This window comes from Pezoporus occidentalis, unplaced genomic scaffold (assembly GCF_034315485.1).
Source record: "Pezoporus occidentalis ecotype Australia unplaced genomic scaffold, CSIRO_AGI_Poc_V1 ctg80, whole genome shotgun sequence".
NCBI classification, from domain to species: Eukaryota; Metazoa; Chordata; class Aves; order Psittaciformes; family Psittacidae; genus Pezoporus; species Pezoporus occidentalis.
Genome location: NW_026916159.1, coordinates 1,863,656 through 1,875,683, shown reverse-complemented (window position 1 = coordinate 1,875,683; position 12,028 = coordinate 1,863,656). Strand labels below are relative to the sequence as shown.

At 41.6% G+C, this 12,028-nt stretch overlaps 1 protein-coding gene across 1 annotated transcript in view; it reads right to left on the bottom strand.

Annotated features, from left to right (window-relative positions):
• Positions 1 to 8,357: 8,357 nt before the first annotated feature.
• The window catches only part of TGFBR2 (transforming growth factor beta receptor 2), a 57,053-nt gene continuing 53,382 nt past the window's right edge, over positions 8,358 to 12,028 (bottom strand). Inside the window, exon 8 of the mRNA XM_062603586.1 lies at positions 8,358 to 9,785. Within this exon, the coding sequence (XP_062459570.1) occupies positions 9,606 to 9,785 (180 nt within the window). The 3' untranslated portion in view covers positions 8,358 to 9,605. The remainder of the gene's footprint in view (positions 9,786 to 12,028) is intronic.

Here is a 12,028-nt window from a genome sequence, read left to right as displayed (position 1 = left end):
TCTGTTTTGATGAAGTAATTTCATTCTTGTTAGTAATTCAGAAAATGTTAATTTCTACAGAGCTATTTAAAAAAGGAGTGTATGATGAAAGCAACTGTCATGAAATTGCAGAGGCCTGTTGAAATGACATTTGCATTTGGAACTGTGCAGTCTATATTGTCCTCTGCACCACACTGTTTCCCAAGAAACTTTCACCCAGCTTGTCGTTTTGGGAAGTGACTTCTTAAATCTGGCAAGCATTGGCACTGGCATCCTGGTCCTTTCATGCCAAGGTGATAAAGATTTTTAGTCTTGCTCCATCTCTGTGCCCTCTCCCATTCCAGGACATTTTTCCAGAGAGAGATATTCAGAATTTGGCACTATAGGAAAATGTCAGAGTAGCAGGAAGGGGAAGACTGAAAGCTGAAACAAAAGCAGCACTCAGTTTTGCACCTTGAAGTGGCATTTTGCCTTCTCTTTCTCAGCAATGGGTTTGTCTAGATGCTTAGCTGATGATCACTCACTGTTCCTATCAGAACCGTGGCAACACCAAGATCATGACTTTATTGTGCCCTGGATAGTGTGCTTGGCCTTGGGAAACTAAATAAGACAAAGGGTGGGAGAAAGAAATATAAGTTCTCCTGTTTTACAAAAGAATTATGCACAAAGAGCTTAAAACTTCCAGTTTTTTTTTGTGAAAACTTACACTATGGTTTATAAAAAATCTGTTGAAAGAGCAGAGCGAGATGGTGCTAAACAGAGACCTTTCTGGAAAAAATATTTTCTAAGCTGGACTGTTGCAGTATTTGATGTGGTGTTGTTTGGGGAAACCTACATAAGGTGGGAAGCAGGACATAAAAGTACAAGGCAAGTAGGACTAGCTAGTGAAAGATGAAAACAAGTGCTGGTGAAGAGAAGATACCGCTCAAATGCTGGTACTGATTATGGGCTACTCTAGCTTCATACTATCATTGCTAACCATTTCGGAAAGATCAGATGTATGTTTATGAAATTTGCTGAGGAAGCTACGTTGGGAGTTTTAGATAGTCACAAAAAGTGCAAAATCTCTGGGGACTTGCAAAACACAGCAAAAACTTTTTGGTTAGAGGTGGGATGTACTAATCTCTTGGGAAACAGAAAATTGTGGGGATACATATAATGATGTCATAATTAGCAGTGTACGAGCTAAACTTAAATGCCATATAAATAAAGTCAGCCAGCCAAAAAATTCGATGGTAAACATTAAAGCAGATCTAGCCTCTTATCAGGATCATAGCACCAAGAAAACCCTAGCTTGGCAGCAGACTCGGTGACTGGTCCAGGCCTCTGTCACCCAGTTCTGTTGCCTCAAGCTGTGAGCAGCGAACAGTGAGAATATTAATTAGTGTTACAGAGCCAAAGGGTAGCACTGCCTTGTCGTGTGCTCCATCTACTGGTGTGTCCTCTGGTAACCAGTCTGTGCCAAACATAGGATGTTTCTCCTGGACGCCTCACATGTGGCAGAGGAGGGAATTTGGACTAAAATATCTGGGGATTTTTCAGACAAAAATGCTTTGTCAGAAAAAGGTGCTTTGTTTTAAGCAGTCTTCCTGTGAAAACATTTGGTTTCAACTGACTTTAGGGAAATACATGCAGACCTGTGATCATTTCTTGTCATCTTGCTTAATAGTGACGGGAATATGTTTCCATGCAGTGTAACCCATGGTGACACTGCATATTTGGAGCTTCCAAGCTGAGCAGTGGGGAGCTCAGGGTGCCAGGAAAAATGAGCCTCTCAGCAGAGCAGCAATTCCTTAAGCTTGCTCTTTACCAAGGTTAAAAATGGAGCCAGGTGCATGCAAGACATTTTAAAGCTGTATGACCTCAGAGTGCTGAGTTTCCAGGCTTGAGTATATTCTGAAGCAATCCAAATGCCTGTTTTTTAACTATTTTCCCTTCCATGGATGTTCTGTGGTGAGTTGCAAAAGGATTGTGTTCTGCCCCCATGACCCAGCACATTTTGGAATTTCCCATTGAACTAGATTTCCAGCTTCTTCAGCACCCTGAACACAAACCTTTGGAGACACAAACTCAACACAGAACTGCAACCCTTGTGGCAGGAAAGGATCTTAAGATGTCACCAAAGTGCTAGGACCTCCATTCTGCTACAGGATCGGTTATACCAGAGAACTGGTGTCTCACCTTTGTCTAGTCATGCTGGACATCCTGCAGCCTTCCCATAAGGTTTTCTTAATGTATTATCTAGACGTTCTCTGCTGCGCTTGATGTCCACCACAATTAGGTCCAACACATTTTTCCTCTTTGCAACTTCTCAATGTTCAAAGATTATTATCTTATTGGCCCTCAGTTATCTTCTTTTCTAGTCCTGCATTGCAGTAATTGCTCCCACATTTCCTCAGAGATCATGTATGAAAGTTTTATTATTCTGCTGCCCAAAACAAGACAGAGCAAGGCAAACCCTTACCAGATTTTAAAAGAGAGGCAGGCTCACTTTGTATCTCTCTCAGCTACCACTGCTGTTTATGCATCACAGTGTGGTGGTCACCCTCTTTTATAACAGGAAGACACTATTGACTCTTGTCAGGTTTGTGATCTACTCTGAGCACTACAGCTTCTTTGGTCAACTGCTCTACATGTATTTTCCCCATTAGATAGCTAAATGCTTAATTACTCCTTTGTAAGTGTTCCTACTAAAGAGGATCATGTTTTCTCAAAACATTCATTCAAACCGTCAAGAACAATTTGAATTGTCAGTCCATCTTGCAGCACACTTGCAGCCTCTCACAGCATGATACAATTTTCAGATTTAATAAATACCTGTTTTTTTGTCCATCACCTAGGCTATTATTTAAAATACTGAATAGGAGCTAGACTCAGGTTGCTATAGAACACACTCAATGCCTCCTAGGGATCTCCATCGTAACGGTTATCTTTTTCAAGCCAGCTTTGCAGCCCCTCTGTACTTGATTTTAGGCAATATTTCCGTAGTTTGCTAACAAGAATATCACTTGAGGTGATGTCAAAAGCCTTTCTAAGCTCAAGACACAATGATGTGTACTGTATCTATCTTCTCAATTTTATAAGAGGTACTACTCTTTATGAAAAAATAACCAACAACAATGGTGAGTCCATGTTGACTCCTACCCTCTTCTCATTGTTTTCTGGTTGTCTTCAAATAGTTGAAGGGTGCTGAAAGGCCTATCTGGGCCATATGACTGATTGACTGCAGGCAAATAGGGGTCTAGGAAGGGGAAGATGAGGGAGCATCAAACTCTTGCCTTGATACAGAGCCATGATGTGGCTGGGATGTGAATTTAGATTTGGGGCTGGACACATACTCCCATTTTATGCAGGAGAGTCAGAGTAGTCAAAAACAAGCACAAGTGGATCTGAGATTCTGAGGAGAATTTCATTTAGATCAGTCAGGCTGAAACAATATAATATACTAAGTGTTTTCCACTTTTTTTCTTATCCCATGCTAGTTTGAGAATTAATCTTTTGTTGTCTGATTTTAGCTAGAGAGAAGATTAATGCAACCAAACAAGTACTGAACATTTTGGCCTTTCCAGCCATTTTTTTTTTTTTTCTCCCATAGTTTTCTTCACAAAGAATACCCTTAGTATTTAGTTTGCTGGGTTTCTTTAGACCTGGAAGACAAAGACATCGCTCTGGTTTTGGATTATTGAGCCTGATGAGGCAATCATGTAGGAGATACTTGCGTAAGATATTTTCAAAGAAGATCTCCTCCCCCTGCCCAGTTAGGAGCCCTTCCCACATAATTATTATCTTAATGAAAACAGTACATGCAACTCAGAATATTTATAATTTAATTTTAATTACTCCTGGAAGACAATTAAAGCAAGTATTTAAAAATGCAGTTATTACCATGAAGTATAGCAAAATAGTCACAAGCATATGCAAGATATTCATCAGAGCATTTAATTTCCTTAAGTTAGTAACTTTATTATTGCCAAGATGTGTGGTTCAAGCAAGAAATGTGTTACTATGATGGTGACTCATTTGCTCTTTCGCATTCATGCAATCCAACTGCTAATGCATTGGCCACACGTATAGAAAAGGAGATGAAAAAAGATTAACAAACATCATCATTTGACCTACTGACCCTGTATTCAAAGATTAGTTCATGCATTTGTTCCTGAAATACATCTCCATCTCCTCTAGAAGCTAATATGCTTGATCTTGCACAGCGGGCAGCTAGTGCAAAAATATAGAGCATCAGCCTAGCCAACCCACAAGGCAATCAAGACTCACCAAGGATTGTTAAGATGCTCATGGGAAAAATGAAAGGAAAAAATTTCTTTGTAAAAATCTATTGTATTTCTTGGTAGGGTTTTTTAACCAAATACTTTGTATCTTTAGCACTATGGTGAAGACATGTAAATAAAAGGACATCCAGCCCTTAAGCTAGTCTATGAGCACTCACCATATATTGATGGAGAAAGCACATTGTCCATGTGAAAGAGCTGCCTACTCTCTGTCGATGTAACGGATCAAATTGCTGAAGTCACACCTTTTGACCTCAGCAGTGTTACAGTGGGGTGAAAGGATGGTCTTAATGAGAGCCCATGAGAGCACAAGGAGAAGGCTTCATCTCATCAAGCTTCAGCCCCGTGACTGTTCGCTGCCAGTGTTCAGGCTCCCTCATGGCCCCCTGCACAGCCCTGCTTCCACCAGGGAAGGGCCTGCCCTGCCATAGGAGCCAATGTTAGGCCAGCCTGATGATGTGGTGAAGATGATGAAGATGTGGTGAGACTCTGCTGCATCACTCCCTCACTTTCATTTTTTTCTGAGAATGTTCTGCATTGAAAAGCTAACCTTCTGCCAAAATGTTTTTCTCTAGAGCTAGTAAAACCAAATTAGACTCTTCCCCAAATCAGGAATCAATTTTGTTTGGTTGTGTGTCACGGATATAATAAACAATTTATATTTGAGCAAAGGCTGTGTTTAAGTATGGCTGAATCCTGTTTGGTTTACTGTGATTAACTTCAACAATCTATAAATGGATGAAGTAAATTAGTTTAAATTCTTCCTCCAGTTTCCTATGACTTTGTTAAGATTAAGTTCTTAAAGCAACCATTCCAGAAATTATTTCAAGACAAGCAAATAAATGTTAACATTCCTACATTAAAATGAAATTGCCTTTTTTCCCCTCCCCTTATTTAATAAGGCTTACATGTCCTTTCCAGAAGTACTTAGACTAAACAACCTGCTGCTTGATGGGAAATACCCTTAATGCCTTAAAGTATAGGTCCATTTTGCTATGCCATTCAAAGCATTATAAGGAAAACTTCAGTCTAATCCTCTGCAAGTTGCTTCTGCACACTCCTCAGTGGTGAGGCTGAAGCGTGGGTGGTGTTGTCATGTTACAGAAATACTATTCTTGCTTCTCACATGGGGATTAGATGAGCAAAAGGGGTTGTAGCCAAAGCTCATGAGCAAATCTGTGTAAAAGTGTACAAGGCTTAACAGCTGGAAAATTAAGTCTTGTTATTTATATCCTGTTCCAAACCCTTTCAGCTAATTAAAATTATGGCCTACTTGCTTCTGCCCCCAGGAACACTCCAGGATAGTGTATGGAAAACAAATATATTGGCTGAAGAGAATTGGTACCCTGGCTTTAATTTCACTAAAAGAAACGTCACCTTTCCAGAATTAGGGCTGGATTTAAGTATCAGCAGTTATCATCTTTCACTTGCTAAGTGCCTCTTTTATGGATGGGCCACTCCTGAATGCACTGTCTGTGAACCCATGTGCTGCAAGTTACGATTCTCCTAGGTGGCAAATCCTGCGTAGCTGTTTTTCTTAGTGGTGTGAGCAGATGGGCTTTGTGTTTTCTTTTGCTGGATCCTTTCTCTGACAGTCTTTAGCTCAGTTTTGTTGGATCAAAGACAAAACACTGTTTTTGACATTCCAGGCATTCATATACCCTGTATGAAACGATTTGCTCTTTCAAAAAAATAGTGTTTTACTTTAAATGATTCATAGAAAATCATTGCAATGATGCACCAAAAAACCCCAGAGTAGGTCTTGTATTTTCATCTCAATCTCTTGTCACTTCTGAGTCTAGGGAGGCAATGCTTATATGTTGCCACATGATGTGTCAGGAAAATTTGCCATCCGTTTTAGACCATTGCATGGTTTAGTAGCTCACCCAAAGATTGCCTTCTGCACTGCACAGCTGGAGCCTCCTTGCTGTGTACCATGTCAATAAAAGGCTGATTGACATGCTAATAAAGACCTGCTTACAGAAGGATGTTGAATACCATATTTAGGCTAAGAAAGATGGGCAAAATTGAAAGAAAAAATAATTGAAAGGATATAGTGTACTTTATTTCAAGGATATTCTGCACTTCAAGACTGAAAGGTCTGTGGAGTTCGTCTGCTACATTTTTTAAATACATTTTATATTTGGTTTTGCAACACTAGTTTGCTTTGTTATGTCAAAGGACTTAGACTTTAAGCCAGTGTAAACAGGATGTCAGGGCTTGAAGATCTTTGCCCCACGTGATCCCCATGTGGCCAGTGGTGGGGACTGGTGAGGGTTGGCCAGTGCCACCAGGGCACCAGCAAATGCTGGGGCTGATCAGTGATGCTAGGTTTTCCTAGGGTCTGGGTGTCCCTGCCAGCCTCAGTTATCTGTGATTCTGCCCAGCTCAGGAATGAAGATACCTGGGTGCTGGTTTTGGGGAATCCATATATGAAGGTTCAGGAGATACTCATTGCAGTCAAGCATAAACTCTGGTGGAGGTTTTGGCACCAAAATACAACCCCTGAAAAAAATGGTAATGCCTGGAGAGTCTCAGATGCTACATCATGTATTCCATGGGAGGGGTGTCACCTTAAAAAGGTGAAAGCTCTGAGTGGACAGCAGTAGCTGTAAGGCTACTTAAGGCATATTAATCATACACTTCTCAGTTACATAGATTTAGTGGGTTGTTTTCTGGTTCACTTTAATATCAGCAACAAAATGACTGAGGTTTAACTACAGCCTCATCATAGATGCATTCAGATTGGAAAAGATCTTTTTTTTAAGATCACGGAGTCTAACCATTAACCTAACACTGCCAAGTCCACCACTAAACGATGTCCTTAAGTGGCATGCCTACAGCGAGAACTGAGGAACCTAAAAGTATGAGCTCATCATCTGTGAATTCTTTTCTCCCTTTCGCTTTCACCCGGAGACTTATGGAGGTTTTACAGCACAGGGGTTAATGGGCCAGCAAGTCTGGGTATCATCTGTTAGTGCTGTTCTGCTGAAGGGCAGGATGGAGGGTGGGGGAAGGAGTCATCAGCAAAAGATACATGGAAAGGCCAGTGGACACACTGATCATGACGTTCAGGCCTCTGGTGGGAATGAACGGGCCTGAAACATTTTAGGAAGAGTCCTCTTCCTATTCTGGATGTTGCAGAGATGAAGGACAAACTGGAGTCTGTTATTTTATTTGCTCCAATAAACATTTGCTTTACACAAAACAAAACAGACCAAAAACCCCCAGTTTACAAAGCAAGTTAAGTGCTTGAAACTTTCAATATACAAGAGTATATATTGTTCACATTCCTATTTCATACATAATGTACAGGTGAAATATTCCTTAAAAGAGTAAAATTGTCCTTTACATGTAGTAGTACAAAAACCCCCATAAAATGTCAGTATTGTCAGGAACTACTGGACACCATGCCTTGACCTTCCGCATGGGTGAAGGAAGAGAAAGGCTGCAGTCCGGGCAGCCGAGGTGCAAGGCTAGAGGGCAGTGGACCCCACTCCTGCAGCCCCTGCCTGCAGCTCTTGCCCCTGCCCACGCTTCACTATTTCTATGAAAAACATCCCCCCCTCTATAAAATTTGACATAATATCCTCTGAATTCCACTGTAGTTGTTGAGGTTTTGCCCTGCTCTGCTTAAATATTTCTGAGTAGTTTGGTTAAAATGAAAGGAAAATAAAAAAGCAGATACAAAACCATTTCAAATAAAATATTTGTCAACATAAACCTTAACTCCTATTTGAATAAGTATGATTCCTATTGACTTACACAGCAAAATCTTCTAGAGAAATATCACTGTTTGTCTTTGTGTTTAATAAATTACACCAGGTACATCTGTAGAGGGCTGGTTTGTGCTGGCTGAATTTCTGATTTCCAAGGCCTGCTTACATGCTGTAGGGAAGAATAATATGGAAAAATCATTGCAAAACTCCTGAAGACAAAACTACTAGCACTTATTAAACACACTGCTGTCATTTATATAGGCCAAATGTGATGTCAACTGCCTTAAACATTTTGAAGAACTGAAAGAATGCAAGCAGTGTCTGAAGGATGCTTTTGGAACGAATTGTCTTTCTTGGGTTTTTGGTTTGTTTCTCTTAACTGCTGAGTTGCCCTATATGCAAGCAGTGCTGACAGCAAGATATGCCATTAACCTAATGCCATGGAGCTTTCCCTCCCCTCCGAGGTTCTTCTGCAAAAATAAAAGGCACTGGCCATTTTCTTTACTTTTCTCTAGAAAACACAGAGGACATTCAGACTGTGGAGTGTCAAGCAATTAGACGTGATGTATAGGGAAAAAAAATGTTTGTTCTTACAGCAACACAATCAAGGTAAAAGGAATGGAAAAAAAATAGTACTGCCTGCACTCAGAAAGCACAGCAAATGTAAAACATCTGCTTGGATTGCTGGTCCTGTCTTGCTTTGTATGGTTTGGGGGTGGGGATGGGAGGAGGGAAAAACTCATCCTGCTGCTGTTTTGCAATCTGCTTGCAAGCAGCTTGAGTTCAAAGCAATAAACATGTAACGTGAATGACCTCTGTATCAAAACAGTTTTGGGAGGGACCAAAAATCCATGCCCTCCCATTCTGGGACACTGAGGACGTCAGTGTTAAGGTGGGAGGGCGAAGGCATGCCTGAATTTCCAAGATGTGCTGCAGACTGGACCATGTAGCTACAACTGCAAAGCCAAACTGGTCTGTCCTATGTGAGACTGCTCCTGCAACTGTGAACTGCAGGCCCGCAGCCAACTGGCTACTGACATGCTTTGAAAGCCATCTTCTTATCACATATTATTCCTATCTTTTTGGCAGAGCGCTTAGTGCACAATTGCTGGTGCTGTGCTATGCCAGTCTCCCCAGGCTTCGACCCTAAGCGGAGGGATCTCCAACACACTGGTAATTTCCTGGAAGCACATGTTTTTGCTTTAACTCTTTTTTTTTCAGAGCATGGCTGTTTACAGATATATAGATATATATATACATACACACATTTTATATATATATGTATATATATATATAAAAATAGCATTTTCATAGTTATATACAGGCATTAATAAAGTGCATAATGTTATTAGTTATTTTCAAATCCCATTTCCTGAGGAAGTGCTAACATATATAGCTCCTCCTATGACATGATGCCAGCAGCCAGTAGTAGGGTATGACACCTACTCCTGGCTTTTAATTCCCATGAATACACCTCCCTGTCCAGAGCCAGAGCCTACAGGGAGTAGTGACAGCCTCAGTCCTCCAGGAAGTAAGTCAAGTCAGCGATTGAGACTTCTTCCTTTGCCAAGGTGAATGCATCTAGGAATGATTTCCCTGTTTTGGAGCCCTCGGGTGCACACTACTTGGCAGTGGTCATGGAGCCATCTTCAGGGATCTTCTCCTCTGAACAGCTTCTTCCTGAGAGCTTGTCATGATGCTTGAACTCACTGAAGCGTTCCGCAACACACTGTGCCGTGAGCCGGGCCTCGGGGTCGTGGTCCCAGCACTCAATAAGAGTTTCACACACCATCTGTATGCCCTGCAGAGAGCACAAAGAGAGCAGTCATGATAGGGCCAGGTACTGCCAAAGCCCATGTATGTTAGTTGTGTTAGTGTCCTCTGAAGTTCAGGGCATTATACATGTGTGTCCTGGAGGTATTCTATGGGCTCTGCTGCTACATACATGTGGGCATGCTTTTCTTGTTTGTTTTTTTTTTTTTCAAAGAAACCCTACTACAGTATTTTCAGCACTTTAGTTGGTACTAAATGTATTTTCTGATAATTTATAACAAAGAACAATGATGTTTTGGACTGGTGCTATAGAATCAAGTAGTTTCAGTTTTTTTTTAATAAATATGATCAGAATTCTTGGATAACGTGACTTCCCACTTAACCCATGCCTTTGTGTATGTGAATTCTGTTTGAGTTTTTCAAAAGAAATTCTGCTCGTCAGCAATATCGAGCCCTACATAATCCCTTTATTAATTTCTTGCAGAGTAACTAAATCTATGTGCAAATATGGGCCACAGTCCCACAAACACTTAAACACGTCACTCACAGATGTAACTATTTAACCTTCATTTCAATACTGATGCATGTGTTTACAGGAGCAAAACACAGTTGCATCTCTGTAATGCATTTTATAAACATGAGGTATTTGCCAGGAAATTGTGTGCTTTGCTTTATGACACTAAAAGCTCATTAAGTAGGACTTATCTAAAACTTCCCATTTAAAAAAAATAACATTCCAGAAGACTGCATTAATTGCATAATTTACCTAATTGGTGATGTTGACTGATGTCAATGTTAATAGCAGAACATTATTGTCTGTGTACAAATAACATTAGTTTTCTGCTGACATTGAAATTACAAGCAGTAAATTAAATTAAATATTAAACATTAACTTGAAATCAGCAGTGCAACAAATCTCATTAAAGGAGGGGTGGGGGAAAGGGAAATTGTAGTATGTAAATCCGTTCCAGAATTTCGTCACAATGAACAATGAGTTCATTACAAAAACACGACTGCAGAAGAAGGAAATGAATATGGAAGAGCCATTACAGTAAGGTCAGCTTCTATGGAGCTTAAAGCAGATCCTGAGCTGCTGAAAACTGTCACAGCCCTGTGGAAGCCAATGCATCACTGCATTTTAGACAGCACAATGTGAAACCCTGAGGGGATTTAGATGAAGGGTATTAAATCCACTTTCATTAAATGTCTTGTGAGTGTGTTATCAAGCATCTATTTCCTGCCTTAGACTTTTAGCTGAACCCTGTTGGAGCCAGCTCTGCCCATCCTGGTGACACACAAGCGGAGATACGTGGTCCTCCCAGTTGGTGGGTGCCCTGTACTGGAGGCAGAGTGAGGTCTGGGTTTTACACAGGGAAGAAATCTGAAGTCGAAGGCAGGACACTTAGGTCCCAATATGCAATCATTTTGTTTGCTATGTTGTCGTGGTTTAAACCCAGTCAGGTAGCTTGTTCACTCACTCCCAGTGAGTGGTGCCGAGCTGACAACAATCGAGGTCCGTGTCCGTCTCCCCCCCCTGCCTCCCTGCACCGGGGCTCTCCCCTTCCCCGCTCCCGGAGGAACGGGGAGGAGGATCGAGAGAGTGCAACTCCTATGGGTTGAGACAAAAACAGTCCAGCAACAAATCACCACCGCTACTATCAGCTACAACAATGATAAGGGAAAATAACAAGGGAAGAGAATACGATACCACCGGCCAAGAAAACGAGCTCCACCCGACAGCCCCTGTCCTTCCGGGTAACTCCCAGTTACCCCCCACCCTGGGCATGACGTGCTGTGGTATGGAATACCTCCCCGGCTAGCCCGGGTCAGGCGCCCTGTCTCTGCTTCCTCACAGCCTCCCCTCCTCCCTGGCAGAGCATGAGCCTCACAAAGTCCTTGGCCAAACCAAAATATCCTTGTTATCAGCTCTGTTCCCGAGCTGAAAGTCAAAACACTGCACTGCACCAGTTAACACAAAGGAAAAACATGACTGCTACTGCGGAACCCAGGACATATGTAAACCCAAAGGCGATGAAGTTTAGCTCTACTCCCATACCTTGAGCACACACTCAGGCTTGCTGCTATGAGAGCAGCCGTGGTGCCTGAGCACCATGGGGATCCTGAGCCCAGTGCTTCCCTACTCAGGCACTCTGGGCATGCTGACACACCTACACCTTCTGCTACAACTGGCTGTGTGTAAAATGAGCTCCTGGACACTTCTCTGCAAGGCCTAACCAGTGGTACTGCCCAATTTTACTGCCATGTAATGCA